Source organism: Lutra lutra, chromosome 4, assembly GCF_902655055.1.
Source record: "Lutra lutra chromosome 4, mLutLut1.2, whole genome shotgun sequence".
Lineage (NCBI taxonomy): Eukaryota > Metazoa > Chordata > Mammalia > Carnivora > Mustelidae > Lutra > Lutra lutra.
The window spans coordinates 189,727,390-189,744,352 of NC_062281.1; the positions used below are offsets into that span (position 1 = coordinate 189,727,390).

The 16,963-nt window shown below is 48.2% G+C and overlaps 1 protein-coding gene across 2 annotated transcripts in view; it reads left to right on the forward strand.

Moving 5' to 3' along the window:
- MTOR (mechanistic target of rapamycin kinase) overlaps nucleotides 1-16,963 on the forward strand; it is a 126,534-nt gene that overhangs the window by 12,383 nt on the left and 97,188 nt on the right. For both annotated transcript variants that reach the window (XM_047724288.1, XM_047724287.1), the window contains exons 7-16: nucleotides 3,359-3,634; nucleotides 3,736-3,844; nucleotides 7,113-7,299; nucleotides 8,275-8,403; nucleotides 9,117-9,361; nucleotides 10,411-10,626; nucleotides 10,973-11,178; nucleotides 15,587-15,709; nucleotides 16,321-16,410; nucleotides 16,534-16,626. In XM_047724288.1, coding sequence (XP_047580244.1) covers nucleotides 3,359-3,634; nucleotides 3,736-3,844; nucleotides 7,113-7,299; nucleotides 8,275-8,403; nucleotides 9,117-9,361; nucleotides 10,411-10,626; nucleotides 10,973-11,178; nucleotides 15,587-15,709; nucleotides 16,321-16,410; nucleotides 16,534-16,626 — 1,674 coding nt within the window. The remainder of the gene's footprint in view (nucleotides 1-3,358; nucleotides 3,635-3,735; nucleotides 3,845-7,112; nucleotides 7,300-8,274; nucleotides 8,404-9,116; nucleotides 9,362-10,410; nucleotides 10,627-10,972; nucleotides 11,179-15,586; nucleotides 15,710-16,320; nucleotides 16,411-16,533; nucleotides 16,627-16,963) is intronic.

The following is a 16,963-nucleotide window of genomic DNA, read 5'->3' on the forward strand; positions in this document are numbered from 1 at the left end:
TCGGTTAAGCTGCTGCCTTCGGCTCAGGTCATGATCCCGGCATCCTGGGATTGAGCCCCACGTTGGGCTCCCTGCTCACCAGAGAGCCTGCTTCTCCCTCTCCCTCCGCCTCTGCCTGCTGCTCTGCCTACTTGTGCTCTCCTATCTCTCTGTCAAATAATTAAATACAATCTTTATTTTTTTTAAGATTTTATTTATTTGACAGGCAGAAATCACAAGTAGGCAGAGAGGCAGAAAGAGAGGAGGAAGCAGGCTCCCCGCTGAACAGAGAGCCCGATGCCGGGCTGGATCCCAGGACCCTAGAGTCATGACCTGAGCCAAAGGCAGAGGCTTTAACCCACTGAGCCACCCAGGCGCCCCTAAATACAATCTTTAAAAAAGAAGAAGTAATGCATGGATTTTCTTTTACTTATTTATTTATTTACTTAGCTTACTTCTTTTTACTTCTTTTTACTTTACTTATTTTTAAAGATTTTATTCATTTGAGAGAGAGTAAGCGAGCGTGAGTCGGGGGGAGGGGCAGAGAGGGAGAGAGAAGCAGACTCCCCTCTATCTAACCAGGGAGCCTGATGTGGGGCTCAATCCCAGGACCCTGAGATCATGATCTGAGTCGAAGGCAGAGGCTTAACCGACTGACACCCAGGTGCCCCTACACGTGGATTTTCGACTGCGTGGGGTGTCTGTGCCCCTAACCTCCACCTTGTTCAAGGGTTGACTGTACGTGTAGCACCTGGCACGACGCCTGATAGAGTGGGCATTCCATAAATGGTCGCCGTCGGAGAATTCCCCACCCAGGTATAACCTGGGCTTTCCACTGTAGCCTTCCCCACTGTGGGATCTCTGTTTTCTCCCAGGAGAACAGAATGTCACCTAAATAGATTTAAATGAAATAGAACTTTGTAAATTTTGTCAATTCCAAAGAACTATACCAGATGTAAGGTTATAATTTTATAACTTGATAATTCATTCAACAGATATTCATTGAGCACCTGCCATGGGTCATCTGCGCCAAGTCCTAAGAGCCGGAATAATGCAGCAGTGAATAAAACATTCTATTCTACCAGGGGGAGACAATACACAAATAAGTAAAAAGATACACAGCTGACCCTTGAATGACGCAGAGGTCCGGGCGTCAGTCGCCCCACGCAGCCAAAAATCCACACGTAACTTCGGATTCCCCCAAACGTAACTACTAATAACCTCCTGTTTGCCAGAAACCTTTACCGATAACATAAACAGTCAGTTAACGCACATTGCAATATGTTATGTGTATAATATACTGTACTTTTGCAACAAAGTAAGCTAGAGAAAATAAAATCTGGTAAACTCATAAGAAAGAAAGTACTGGGTTTATGGGGAAACATCCACAGTAAATGGACCGGTGCAGTTCACGCTCCTGCTGTTCAAGGCTCAGCTGTGGGTATCTTATGATGTTGAATGTTCTGGAGAGAAGTAGGGCAGGCAAAGAGACCAGGAGGTGCTAGCGTGGATCAAGGATTACATTTTAGAAGATAACATTTGGGCATAGTTGTGGAGGAGATAAGAAAGAGCCATACAAATAGAGACCTGGGCAGAGCATTCCAGATAGCTGATTCTGTAGGCAGAAGGCCTCCGGGCGGGAGCAGGCTGCCTTTGGAGGGGAACGAGATGGCCATTGGGACTGAGCTGTGTGACAGAAGAGAGGAGGCGGGAGATGGGGTCAGAGGAACGCTGGTGTAAGGGAAGGGGTACATTGTGTGGGGTCTCAGGAGCCGCCGTATGACTACGTGTGTGAAGTGGGAAGCTGTTAGGGGGTTTTGGGCAGTGAAGTGACGTTAGACTCATGTTTCAGAAGGATCGCTGTGGCCCCGTGTTGAGTGGATTATCGGCAGGGCCCGGGCTGATTGATGTCCGGAGTCCTGTTAGGACAGAACTGCAGCAGCCTTAGCAGAGGCTTGAATCCTAGGCGGACCTGTGGAGGCACAAGGAGTAGCTAGATTCTGAATTTGGGACTTGGGGCTCAGTGGGAAGGAGAGCAGTCAAGGTTTTGGGCCTGAGTGACTGGGAGGGTAGGGTGGTATTTGCTGAGACAGGAGGACTGAGGTAGAAGGAGCAGGTTTGGGGTAGAAGGTCAGGAGTTTGCTTATGAGTATGTAAAGTTTGAGACACCCGTTGGGTAGAGCACTGAGTCTTTCTTGGGGGAATCTGGGTGGAGACGTGGATTTGGGAGTCATCAGCACATAGCTGTGACATCAAGTCCCGAGACCAGGTGACTAGTTCCCCAGCGGTTCCCCACTAGTGTCATTGGAGAAGAGGTGGGGCCTGGTACCCAAGGTCAGGAGATGAGCAACACAGGGGGGACCAAGGGGCACCTGGTGCGCAGAAGAGAGGAGATGCAAGGGGCCAGGAAAGCTTGGGATCCAAGAAGGCAAGGAAGAAAGAGTTTTCGAAGAGGAGGGACTCTTAAGTTGGATCAAATGCTGCAGATAAGTCAGATAAGATGAAGACTGAGAATTGACCATCCCATGTAGCAGCATCGGAGTCCTGGGTGAGCTTGATAATAGTGCAGAACATTTCTGAAAAGTGAGAATGCCTGTGTCGAGAACAGTATGGAAGTTGAGAAACGCATTGTTTTATGTCCTTCTCAGTTTGGACTGTCACTAAGCAGCCCTTTGACTAGGACATAGATGTGAATTCTCAGTAAGTCAGGTTAGTCCCCACCTGCCACGGAATTCCTCGGATCCCGAGAAAATTACTTGCCCAAGTTGTTTCTGCCTGGGTTTCTTTCTTTTCTTTTCTTTTTTTTTTTTTTTAAAGATTTTATTTATTTATTTGACAGAGATCACAAGTAGGCAGAGAGAGAGGAGAAAGCAGGCTCCCTGCCGAGCAGAGAGCCCGATGTGGGGCTCGATCCCATGACCTTGGGATCATGATCTGAGCCGAAGGCAGAGGCTTTAACCCGCTGAGCCACCCAGGTGCCCCTCTGCCTGGGTTTCTGATGAGGAGAGGAGACTGTCCTCTCTGCCAGGACCCGGGCGTGCAGTTGCCCATCATCCTCGTCAGAGGCTTCTCAGCCACACCCTTAGGTCTGGAGTCACGGCCATTTGCAGCTCAGCTTTCCCAAACCAAGGGAGGGGTCCTTGGCAGCCAGCCCCCTGCTGCTCCTTCATCGTTCAGTAGGTGGTGTGCCCTTCTGCCTGAATTAGAACAGAACCCCCTGCAAGGTTCCCGGCAAATCCAGAAAGATGAGAAGTGGGCACCCCCCACTTTGAAAATAGTTCCCCTTCAGGGTGGGGCAGACGAGTCTCTCTGCAGAGCCCACAGCGGCTAGGCAAATGGCACCTGTGAGTAAAGCGGATCCCCTCCCCCTACCACACAGCGCCTGAGAGAAGAAATGGAAGAAATCACACAGCAGCAGCTGGTGCATGACAAGTACTGCAAGGACCTCATGGGCTTCGGCACGAAACCGCGCCACATCACTCCCTTTACCAGTTTCCAGGCTGTCCAGCCCCCGCAGTCCAATGCCTTGGTGGGACTGCTGGGGTACAGCTCTCACCAAGGCCTCATGGGGTTTGGGGCTTCCCCCAGCCCAGCAAAATCTACCCTGGTGGAGAGTCGGTGTTGCAGAGACCTGATGGAGGAGAAATTTGACCAGGTAAGTGCTGAGAGGTCCGCCCCCCCCCCCCCCGACCCCTCCAACCCCTGCCCAAGCTCCACGCTCCCGCTCCCTCACCAACCCTCGCCCTCCTCCCTCAGGTGTGCCAGTGGGTGCTGAAATGCAGGAATAGCAAGAACTCGCTGATCCAGATGACAATCCTTAATTTGTTGCCCCGCCTGGCCGCGTTTCGACCTTCTGCCTTCACAGGTGAGGTTGTCCGCAGACATGTGTCATTCCCTCTTGGAGGGAAATCGAATAGAAGTTGTTCCCAAGAGTCACGTCTGCCTCTCGTTTGAAGTCAGTTTCGGGGCTCTCGTCTGGTGTCTTCGTCTCCCGTCTGATTTCAGCCGCGCCTCGTTCAAGGTTGCTACAGCTGTCACAGGGAGAATCAGGGTGCAGGCCGGGAGGCCGTTCTGGAGCCAAGCAACTCTGTGTGTATGGAAGACAAGTTCATGACCGGCTTAGGAGAGAGCAAAGGAAGGGCAGTTTGGGTCTTAGATATTCCGCAGTAGCTTCTCTGTGGGGCAGGGAGGATGCGGTGACCGGCCTGCTTCGGCCCCTGGTCACTGCTCACAGGGAAGAGGGCCTGGAGGTTTCAGAGACGACAGACTGTGCGCTCCCATCTTCCTGCCTGGCTTGCACTGGCTCCTGCAGCTGTCCCAGCTCAGGTGCTGGCTTCTCCCCACGGCCTTCCTGGGTGACTCCAGCCGGGCGTACTCTCCTCCCCCTTCCTTTAGGGCCCCCAGCTGTGGGAAGGCTTTGGCATCTGACCTGGGACGAATCCCACTTCTGTCCTCAACTGTGAGGTTTCAGCCAGGTTCTTTGACCCTCCTGGGCCTCCACTTCATGACTTGTCAGTGGGGAAGGTCAGTCCTTGCCTTACAAGATGAGCCGCGTGAATGCCTGACCACCTCGTCCGAGGGCCCGAGTAAGCCCCAGTAGATGGAAACCATTATTCTGCTTTTACTGCCCCCCTTCAGATCCATTTTAGAAGGAAGGTCAAGGTTAAAAATGGTAGTAATACTCCAGTTGATACTCCAGTGGAGAGACCCCATCTTGAACATCTCTTCCCACCTCCCTACGGTGCACGTCGCCTGTGCTTAATAAGCATTCAGGAGCACCTGAGAGCCAGGAGGGGAAGTGGAAGATCAGCCCGACCCTCCTGCCTTTCCCTCCTAGCACACAGACTCATTTCTCACCCCCCACCCAGTCCAGACGAAATGGGAAAAATACATGGTTGGCGTTCAACGTGCTGTGCGTGAGATGAGAATGTGTTTTGTAAGGGCGAGACCATTAGCCACATAACATCAGTGAACCAGAGAGAAAGGAAAACCATGAAAATCGTATTTTTTCAGTTTTCCATTCTTCCTACCTGGTACCCAGCAGCTGTTCTCCTTTTTAATGACCAGACGTGCCCCCGTGCAGTAGGGCTTTAAATAACCGTGGTTTGAAAGTCTGTGGTTCAAAAGAAAGTAATAACTAGGCCGAATTTAATCAAAGTCTGGCATGCTCTAGAAGCAGTTACCCCAGTATGTTCAAAGGACCGCCTGGGAGCAGGATACCAAGGCTCAGAGGGCCCCTAGGTGTATTCTTTTGATGTGGGTCTTTGTTGTTTTATTAAATATTATACTAAAATGTGTCATTGAAATGCAGCCCGAGCAGCCCCCGTACGTGTGGCCTCATGGGGAAGGTGCCGCTTTTTTAAAGCTTTGCAGCTTGGAAGTCACTGCTTGAACTTCCCGATGACGTAAGCTTTGGCTGTATCAAAAACACGCTAAGATTGGGCTGGAGCCTCGAACAATTCCTAGTCTCTTAGGGTGCTGAATTGGGCAAAGGCCGCCACCCTCCGCTCCTTCCCTGCTGAAATGCTGTGTCTGTGCAGAAGTCCCGTTTTCCTCGTGGATGTGCTCTGATTGTAAGGTTACATAACCTTGCTCTTCTGTTTTCTTTTCTTTTTTTTTTTTTTAAGATTTTATTTATTTATTTGACAGAGATCACAAGCAGGCAGAGAGGCAGGCAGAGAGAGAGGGGGAAGCAGGCTCCCCGCCGAGCAGAGAGCCCGATGTGGGGCTCCATCCCAGGACCCTGGGATCATGACCCGAGCGGAAGGCAGAGGCTTTAACCCACGGAGCCACCCAGGCGCCCCGCTCTTCTGTTTCCAAGCCCCAGAGTGCTTTGACCTCGAGAGCCATGAGAGAAGACTTTTCTCTTTAGAGTAAATGCAAGGGGGCATCTACGTTGTTTGGACTCTGCTGCCTCCTAAATGAGCTTCTGGGGGCCCTCGGCACCCCTCCCTTGCTAGTGGATGTGTGGTCTTGCCTCCTTGCTCTGTATTTTCTGCCGGTGCATGGACTTGAGGCCAGCAGGTTGGAAGGAAGAAACAGAAGAGGCAAAAATCAGGAAATTCCAACCTTCAGAGGAGTAATAACACTTTCGCTTAAATTGCCCAAGAATCGCTTACCCATGCATATCGACTGATGGAAACTTAATGAAAATACACTTGTGGCTTCCCAAATTACAGACTAAATCTTGTTCTATTAAATGTAACTATAACAAAAATCTCTGGGTAATAGCAAAGTGATTTCCAGGCCTAAGCTGAATAGGGTGGCCTGTTTATTACAACAGTATTCAATATTACTTTAAATTTCAGTGTAATATAAAATAGTTTAGATGATCATGTCTTTGCTTTTAAGCAAGATTTAACATATATTTCTTACAAGAACATGAAGTCTTTCCCTCAAAATGTAGCACTAATGGGGATAATTATGCAATGTTACTGTTTTTGGAGACCCTTTAAGATTTTGGTTTTTTGTTTTTTTTGTTTTTAATTAAAGTGGGAAAAAATCTTACATTTCTAATATTTCTAAAAGATGTATCTGAGGAGTGATTACCAAGCTTAAGACTTTCGTTAATACAGCCTCTAAAATTCTTTACCTTTTTTCAACAGGCTCTCTTAATTTATTCCTTTTTTTTTTTTAAGATTTTATTTATTTATTTATTTGTTTGACAGAGAGGTAGAGGGTGCAAGTAGGCATAGTGGCAGGCAGAGGGAGGGGAGGAAGCAGGCTCCCCACTGAGCTGGGAGCCCGAAGTGGGGCTTGATCCCAGGACCCTGGGATTATGACCTGAGCAGAAGGCAGCTGCTTAACTGACTGAGCCACCCACGCACCCCTCCTTTTTTTTTTTTTTTTTAAGATTTTATTTATTTGAGAGAGAGAGAGTGAGCACAAGCAAGGGGAGAGACAGAGGGAGAGGGACAAGCAGACTCCCTGCTGAGCAAGTAGCCCAATGTGGGGCTTGATCCCAGGACCTTGAGATCATGACCTGAGCCGAAGGCAGAGGTTTAACCCACTGAGCCTCCGTGCGCCTCTCCGTTGATTTATTCTTATATTTAAGTGTTTTATAGGAACTCTGACCTTTGATATATACACCAACCCTGACCTCGAGCCATATGCTTTGTCTTTCTTACGATCAGATACCCAGTACCTCCAAGATACCATGAACCATGTCTTAAGCTGTGTCAAGAAGGAGAAGGAACGTACAGCAGCCTTCCAAGCCCTGGGGCTGCTCTCTGTGGCTGTGAGATCTGAGTTTAAGGTCTATTTACCTCGGGTGCTGGACATCATCCGTGCAGCCCTACCCCCTAAGGACTTTGCCCATAAGTAAGCATCTCTGTTATGATTCCACCTTCCGCCCCATCTGTCTGGGGAGAAGGATGCTCCATCCCAGTTTCCATGGAGCTGAAGCCTGTTCTCCTTATCATGAAGCCCCAGGGTGTAGCAACTCACACAAAGCTCAACCCTTCCTCAGTGGAGTGGCAGCCTTTTTCAAATGAAGTCATATACATATATAAATATTTGGGGACGTTGAATACCCTGTGAACACGTTAGATGCCAGTGCTGTTTTCGGTATTATAATTAACTGGGAATCTCTTAGTTTTGCTCTTTTCTCCGGCTTTCGAAGGCCTTTTGATGTAAGACCTGAAGAGAGAGAGCTTCTGGACTAGAAGTGAAGGGACCTAATGCTCACTTTTTCCTTATCACTAAAGTGAGGTGCATTATTCTACCCCTTGTAGCCGTCCAGTGAAGAGAATACAAGAAAAACCTTCAGCACCCTGCAGGCTGGAGAGGCCAGGGTGTCTCCTCTAAGGCTGGAGGGTGGTCAGTGTTGGCTAAAGCTGTGTTTTGATCTTCCTCTGTGTTAGTAGCAAGGATTGGTCTAGTGAAGGGATAAGCCTCCCCATTCTAAAGCCCAGCCTTCTCATCGTGGGGGAGAAGAATTTCTTTCCATATGATGGATGCGCCCTACCCCGGGTCCCTGATATATACACTGTTCAGTTTGCTTCCTAAATAGGTACCTTGGCCAGTCCCGCTAACCTGTATGATGCCTTGTGTGCAAATTCGAGAAAGGGGCCCCTTCCTCAAGATACATGACTGCCATCTGCTGGATTGTTGTAAATTCAAATCTACAGTGTCTTGGGTGTGGTCGCCCCCTAGAATTGTGCAGTAGATAACCTGGGCACCAGCAAATTTTGGCTATGCCTGATCCCCTGCCCTCCTTGTCCCAAGGTGATCTGGAGGTGGGACATCCCACAATGTCATTGTGTCTGAAGTAGCCACTCTTTTGGTCCCCTGCAGGAGACAGAAGGCCATGCAGGTAGATGCCACAGTGTTCACCTGTATCAGCATGCTGGCCCGGGCGATGGGGCCAGGCATCCAACAGGATATCAAGGAGCTGCTGGAGCCCATGCTGGCAGTGGGACTGAGGTGGGTGTCAGCAACCTGAGCTTCTCCCATCTTGGGTAGTACGAGCCTTGACCTGTGGCATATGGGACAGCGTGGATAGAGCGGAGCCTGGGTGTTTGCTCATTAAATTGGACAGGCAGGAGAGCTCACACTACACACAGGCTGGTTTCAAACCCTGGTTCCATATCTAGTTAGCTGTGTGATTCTCACCAATTACTTAACTTCTCTGAGCCTCCGTTTTCTCACCTGAAAAGTGGGCATAATAGCAGCTCCTCTTGTCCAAGGTTGTCACATGGGTTAAGTGAAAGAGTCATGTACCAGGCACTCTGGCCACTGGGCCTTGCACAGAAGATGGGCTCAGCTGATGTTTGCAGCTGTCCACGGCGTCGTTGGGAAACTGCCTGGTTTTTCTCGCTTTAGTTCTCTTTATCTGTAAAATAAGGATGATGCTCCCCGTTTGCTTCCCAGATTGTTTATTGAGACTTGGTCTTCAGCAGTGGCTAAATTACATTAAGCAAGTTCTGGCAAAGACCAGAAATTCGTAGATTGTTTTGAAATCTCTGACACGGCCGAGAGAGTTCAAGACATCTCTTCTATTGTATAGTATTCTTTCTACTTTAAAGACCAAGCAGTGGTGCCCCCAGTCCCCTTGCTGGATAAGAGGGGCTGTTTCTTCTCAAGAACAGGCACATGTCCTGTCCAGTGCCATAAGTGCCTGGTTTCCTTCCCCTCAGCCCTGCCCTCACTGCTGTGCTGTATGACCTGAGCCGACAGATTCCACAGCTGAAGAAGGACATCCAGGATGGGCTCCTGAAGATGCTGTCCCTGGTCCTGATGCACAAACCCCTCCGGCACCCGGGCATGCCCAAGGGCCTGGCCCATCAGCTGGCTTCCCCTGGCCTCACAGCCCTGCCTGAGGCCAGTGATGTGGGCGGCATTACTCTGGCTCTGCGTACTCTTGGCAGCTTTGAGTTCGAAGGTAAGAAATTGCAGCCACTTTGCCAAGATGGTGAGTGTTGCTGGGAACCCCAAGAAAAGAAGGAGGGCGCCTAGAAGTCCTGGATCTTACTGGGATCCAGGAGACCGGGTAGCTGACCTTGTAGCAGCTCAGCCTCCTGGGCTCTTTGCGCATGCTGTAAATTCCCGCTCTCTGTCTCTCTGTCCCATCCTGAGTTTGGGGGCAGATGGTGCTCAGGGAAATTATGCATTGATCCAAGGAATTAATGCTTCAGAGATGAGAAAGTCAGAGATGGAGCTCCCCATCCCCTCCACATCCATGAAGCTGAGATGGTATTTAATGCTTTAAAATGTTTAAGCGGGAGGCTTTTAAGAATTTCCGTTCCTGTGGCAGTATGATTTTCAAGAGTGCTGTACTGTGGAGTTCTAAGCTGCAGATAAATGCATATCAATGCCCTAGGGAGATCTATTTCAGGAGAGAAAAACAAATACTTTTGAAATTTAAAATCATGTAGGTGGCAGTGATCAAGACTGCAGGGGAACAAGCAAGTACAAAAGCCTAAACATGCCGTCTGAATGCTTATAGCCATCTGTGGTTTCCCTCTTGTAGCCCCTCGACTTGCACTGATCAACACCCAGGATAATGTATTTGTAATGAATAGAAAGTAGCTCTATTTAAACCCAGCCTACGCCAGACTGTCTTTTGGTATTCAGATCTGGGAACTAAAATAGACAAGGTAAATTTGACCAAGGATTGTTTTACTCTCTGGGAATCTAAAGGTCTGGGTCAGAATAAAACAAAATAATTCATTCTTTGAAGGAAATAAAGGATTAGGATGGGGGGGGTGGCTGGAATGCCTTTTTTCTGCCTCCCCACTCCTCTGCCTCCCTTCTGCCTCTCTACCAATCGGAAACCCATTTGTTAACCTTTTTTAAGAGAAGCGTCCTGGGTCAATATCTTGTTGCAAATTGAATTCGTAGCCATGAAATGAAAAACGCAGCTGGCTAGTTGTGCGCGTGCCGTCTAGAGCAGCAGTGTTGACTTTGTTTTCTCTCTGCCTTTGTATCCAGGCCACTCTCTGACCCAGTTCGTCCGCCACTGTGCAGATCATTTCCTAAACAGCGAGCACAAGGAGATACGCATGGAAGCTGCCCGCACCTGCTCCCGCCTGCTCACGCCCTCCGTCCACCTCATCAGCGGCCACGCTCACGTGGTCAGCCAGACCGCAGTGCAAGTGGTGGCAGATGTGCTCAGCAAGCTGCTCGTGGTTGGGATAACAGATCCTGGTACGGCCGATGAGACAGGAGCAGTCTAGGGGAGTTTACGCGCCCGGAGCAGTTGGGCTTAGCCAGTTGCATTGCATGGCCTCTCTGGAGACTTTTGGCCTTGGCCCGCTGATGTCTCCACCAAAATGCTGGGCTTGGCTACTCCAGCCCTACTGGTATAAAAGCATCTGTCTTTAATTTCTGTTGCCGTTGCTTCTGTGAGTACAGAAAAGATTGGACGGGTGAGATGAGAGAAAGGTACGTGGTACCCTCTCACTAAGCTGGAGGTAGTGGGGACGGAATCTGGGAAACGACCAGAGGGGTGATGGCATTGAAGAGGCGTTCAAAGGCATAATTGTCCTTGCAGACCCTGACATCCGCTACTGTGTCTTGGCATCCCTGGATGAGCGCTTCGATGCCCACCTGGCCCAGGCAGAGAATTTGCAGGCCCTGTTTGTGGCCCTGAACGACCAGGTGTTTGAGATCCGGGAGCTGGCCATCTGCACCGTGGGGCGGCTCAGCAGCATGAACCCGGCCTTCGTCATGCCTTTCCTGCGTAAGATGCTCATCCAGGTAACGGTGTGACGGTGGAACCTAGAGGCAATGGCCAAGGGACTGTCACTGTGAGAGTGGTTGGGGGAAAGAGAGACGAGGACCAGGAAGGGAGACAAAGGTCGAGATACCCGGTAAAAGCCACCTTTGGCGCCAAGAGGGCTTGTTTCCGCAGCTTCACAGTTGCAGTTCCCGTGCTGGTCACCTCGCCAGCCTCCCGGCAGTGTAACGCCAGGGGCCCTCCTATCCCAGCTAACCTCTTCTGCGGCTCTTCTCTTGCTCCTGGCAAGTCACCAGAGATGGCACTGCTTGGCCCTCTCCGCTCAGCCTGCAGATGGTGTCTCGTTTTCGCAGCACCCGACCGTCCTTCCGCTCTCCTGCTCCTGCTGATGCCAGGTCTGGCACAGAGGCCAAGGATGAGAACGGTTTCAACATTGCTTCTCATGGTCATCGCCCCGGTCTGTGATCCCTGGCATTCTTTCTTAAATAATATTAGATGCCAAGCTAAGCCAGCTAGAAGGCCAGAACCAAAGGTAGCTTCAGATTGGCCTTGTGGCTTGATCTACTAGGACTTTTTTTTTTTTTTTTAAGTAGGTCCCGTGCCGAACGTGGGGCTCGAACTCACAACCCCAAGTCAAGAGATGCATGCTCTACGGACTGAGCCAGCCAGGCTCCCCAGGATTTTCCATTCCTGCTAACACCTGGTTCCCCAGTTTTTGTCTCCACCTACACACATAAATGGCCTCCTTGCGAGTGGCGTGTGGTCCAGTACTTTCTGCCTCGAGTTCTTTCCACCCACCTCTTCTGGGTCTCAGTGTGCCTCACCCAGTCCTTTCCTGTCCCCCCGACTCCACCCCGTCCCTCCCTCTTGATCTGCTTTTGACCCACCCACAGAAAGCATAAACACAGATGGATCATTAACATACGTGACTTTCATCCTAGAGAAATGTGGTGTATTCACAATCATACCTAAAGTGACTGTAAGTTAGGTCATCAGTCAGCGAATTAGAGGATTGTATTATGTTGGCGCTTCTGTTTGTAGCCTGGTGGTTTATTTCTTCAACTGCTGGCCTGTGTTAGGAGCGCCCGTCCTTTCAAGTCTTTTTTAAAATCCCTAAGGTTTTGGGAAGGAAAACAAATCATTGTTGAGCCTGCCAACCCAAATCCTGCTTAAAGAAGCATGATATAGAAACATTTCCTAATGAGAATATCAGTGTGTTCATTCAATCAATAGATGTTTTGGATATCTTCCACCTTCCAGGTCCTGCTAGGTGCTGGAAACATTAGTGAACAAGCCAGGCATGGCCTGTGTCCTCTAGAAGGTTACAAAAAGCCGCCGGGCTATCAGGCCATCTCAGTTTTCCTGATACCGGAGAAAGTGATGCACTGTTGAACGAACTTACCATGTACTGAGCTTACCCCTTGAAACCCCAAAATTTTTAATTTTTCTTTTTTTAAAATTTTTATTTATTTATTTTTAATTTTTTTATAAACATATAATGTGTTATTAGCCCCAGGGGTACAGGTCTGTGAATCACCAGGTTTACACACTTCACAGCAGTCTCCATAGCACATACCCTCCCCAGTGTCCATAACCCCACCACCCTCTCCCTACCCCCCTCCCCCCGGCCACCCTCAGTTTGTTTTGTGACATTAAGAGTCTCTTATGGTTTGTCTTCCTCCCGATCTCATCTTGTTTCATTTATTCTTTTTCTACCCCCCTAACCCCCCACGTTGCATCTTCACTTCCTCATATCAGGGAGATCATATGATAGTTGTCTTTCTCCGATTGACTTATTTTGCTAAGCATAATACCCTCTAGTTCTATCCACGTCGTTGTAAATGGCAAGATTTCATTTCTTTTGATGGCTGCTTAGTATTCCATTGTGTGTGTGTGTGTGTGTGTGTGTGTGTGTGTGTGTGTGTGTGTGTGTATATATATATATATATATATACCACATTTTTATCTATTCATCTGTTGATGAACATCTAGGTTCTTTCCATAGTTTGCCTATTGTGGACATTGCTGCTATAAATATTCAGGTGCACGTGCCCCTTTGGATCACTACGTTTGTATCGTTAGGGTAAATACCCGGTAGTGCAATTGCTGGGTTGTACGGTAGCTCTATTTTCAAGTTTTTGAGGAACCTCCATGCTGTTTTCCAGAGTGGTTGCACCAGCTTGCATTCCCACCAACAGTGTAGGAGGGTTCCCCTTTCTCTGCATCCTCGCCATCATCTGTCATTTCCTGATGTGTTAATTTTAGCCATTCTGACTGGTGTGAGGTGATAACTCATTGTGGTTTTGATTTGTATTTCCCTGATGCCGAGTGATGTGGAGCGTTTTTTCATGTGTCTGTTGACCATCTGGATGTCTTCTTCGCAGAAATGTCTGTTCATGTCCTGTGCCCATTTCTTGATTAGACTATTTGTTCTTTGGGTGTTGAGTTTGCTAAGTTCTTTATAATAGATTTTGGATACTAGCCCTTTATCTGATATGTCGTTTGCAAATATCTTCTCCCATTCTGTCAGTTGTCTTTTGGTTTTGTTGACTGTTTCCTTTGCTGTGCAAAAGCTTTTGATCTTGATGAAGTCCCAATAGTTCATTTTTGCCCTTGCTCCCCTTGCCTTTGGTGATGTTCCTAGGAGAAGTTGCTATGGCTGAGGTCAAAGAGGTTGCTGCCTGTGTTCTCCTCAAGGATTTTGATGGATTCCTTTCTCACATTGAGGACCTTCATCCATTTTGAGTCTATTTTTGTGTGTGGTGTAGGGAAGGTCTAGTTTCATTTTCTGCATGTGGCTGTCCAATTTTCCCAACACCATTTGTTGAAGAGGCTGTCTTTTTCCCATTGGACATTCTTTCCTGCTTTGTCGAAGATGAGTTGACCATAGAGTTGAGGGTCCATTTCTGGGCTCTCTATTCTGTTCCATTGATCTATGTGTCTGTTTTTGTGCCAGTACCATGCTGTCTTGATGATGACAGCTTTGTGATAGAGCTTGAAGTCCGGAATTGTGATGCTACCAATTTGGGTTTCTTTTTCAATATTACTTTGGCTATTCAAGGTCTTTTCTGGTTCCATATAAATTTTAGGATTATTTGTTCCATTTCTTTGAAAAAAATGGATGGTATTTTGATAGGGATTGCATTAAATGTGTAGATTGCTTTAGGTAGCATAGACATTTGCATAATATTTGTTCTTCCAATCCATGAGCATGGAACATTTTTCCATTTCTTTGTGTCTGCCTGAATTTCTTTCATGAGTACTTTATAGTTTTCTGAGTATAGATTCTTTGCCTCTTTGGTTAGGTTTATTGCTAGGTATCTTATGGTTTTGGGTGCATAATTTTTCTTGTTTTCAAGCGTGGATACAGACCTTCACAAGTTGAATCGCACATTTGCGCGCTTTGGTATCGCACATTTCCTCGTACCCCTCGATCATCAGTGGGGGCTCTGGGGTATCGTCAGGGCACAGGGATGCTTGCTGGCTCTGGAAGTGAATTCGGGGATCTTTGATTTGGCCCTTGATGCTCCGGAGATTGGCGCTCTCCTCGCGGGCATCTGTTTCCTCCCTGCCAGCCATCTCCTGGCTCCTGTGGGTCTGTTCTCAGCAGCCCCTCTGTCCCCTCTCACTGCTGTCTGCTGTGACGGGGGAAAACGGGCTGCTGGGGGGAATCCAGAAAGTCAGAATTATTAAATCAATAACCTAAGACAAAACATATTATTAAGTTATAAACTCTTCCTCTGGGTAGCTGAGTTAACATGCACTTTTCTCACGGTTCAGAGATTTCCTTCTGGCAACTTCAGCTCGCCAGAAGTCTCTCTTTATTAAGTTGTTTATATCTGTGTCACAGTGAGTAGAACGTGCTGGTTTACTGGTGTTTTAAGGATGTCAGAACAAACTTGTTATTTCTGTTTATCAAGGCCCAAGGGGATTCTGTTGGTATAATCCCTCACTGTTTGGGTTTATCTAGACGTCCCTGAAACCGCTACTGAGTATTAATATTTCTTTCAATAGCAGAACTGTTCTGACTGTTCTCTGATTCTTTGTCATTATTTATAGGCCCCCTTAGTGATTTGCTGTCCAGACAAAGATTGTTTTTGAAGAGAACCCTTCCCTTGTTCCTCATTTCTGCAGACCCCGGCTCTCGCTGTCCCTGTTGGGTGTTCCCAGCCCCTTGGGCCTGTGCCGTACTGTTAAAGCTGTGCTCGGGGACGGCTGAGGGACCATGGGGGCTGGGGCTGATTTCCAGCAGTCTTTCTTCCCACCACTGCTGTGTACTCGACAGTTGGCCTTTGTGGAGGATCCAGCAGCCCCTTGATCTGTAGTGCAATTCTGGTTCCTTCCTCTGGTTCCCTGCCACGTTTCCCCTTCGATACACTGTTCCTCTCCAGAACTTTCTCTACCATGCCACCCCTTTCTTTCCTGCAGATTCTGACAGAGCTGGAGCACAGTGGCATTGGAAGAATCAAAGAGCAGAGTGCCCGCATGCTGGGGCACCTGGTCTCCAATGCCCCCCGGCTCATCCGCCCCTACATGGAGCCCATTCTGAAGGTAAGTCATAGCAGCTAGAGAAGCTGGCACTTTCTCTGTGAGTCTTATGTCTGCTCCTTTGAGACAATGGGAGTGTTTTAGTAGGTAGTTTCTTCGGCCCCAGGCTCAGGGTCAGGGGCCACATCAAGCATTCTTAGTGAAAGAACAGTGAAAATCTCACCAGTTGCAGGAAAGGGCTCTCCCTATAAGAGATAAGATACAGGGATTGGAGCATATCATCAAATGTGCTTGGAAAGGAGAAGTAGGTAGAGAGTGGCATAAAATAGGTACTTCAAAGTGAAAAAAAAATTAGCTTTAAAATTCGAATATGTTAGAAGCTTTTGAAATCTTTCAAAACTTATGTGAATCTGGCAGATGATCAGGTACTTTGTGAGAAGGCATAGGAAACGTGTTTTTCTCAAGGCGTTTCTCAGCTTTCTCATACATCTAACTAGGCTCAGTATGGAGAAAAGTTTTAGAATCCACATTCTGGAGAAATCCTGGACTCATAAAGCCTAGAAGTAATTTATCTAGGATTGGAATGGTCTCTCGGGTGAATTTTACTCACGTGAAAGAAAGGTTTCTAGTAGATTCTGTCCTGCATTCGTTTTTATCATCCCTTCTTTTCATAGGCTTTAATTTTGAAACTGAAAGATCCGGACCCTGATCCAAACCCAGGTGTGATCAACAATGTCTTGGCTACGATAGGAGAATTGGCTCAAGTAAGAGGACAGCTGCTTTCTCTGTAGGATGGAAAGAATACTGTTTAGCCTCTGAGGAAATCAAAATACTTTGTAATGCCATAATCTCTAATCTTACCTGCCACCCTCTTTTTCATTTTATAGGTTAGTGGCCTAGAAATGAGGAAGTGGGTGGACGAACTCTTCATTACCATCATGGACATGCTGCAGGACTCCTCTCTGTTGGCCAAAAGGCAGGTGCGTACTGCTTCTTCCGGACTGGACAGAACAAGGACCAGGGCCTTGCCTTTCTTCGTCACTTAGTGCCCCCAGCCAGTGCCTGAGCCAAAGCTTGGCACACAGTAAGTACTCGGAAGTATCTGTTGAGGAAAATGAAGAAAGATCTGGAGCCAGAATTAGCTGCCATCCTGACCTGGAGTCGCTTTCAGTAATCCTCAGGGCTGGCCAGTGGCCTTTCCTCTGGGTAAAAGAAAATCCAGGTCATCTGTCAGAGCCCCAACCCCAAGAGGGAAAGAGAAAGCCTGGGCCTGTGGCTATGGAGGCAAGTAGAGCTTCAACACACCCTTCCCCAGCC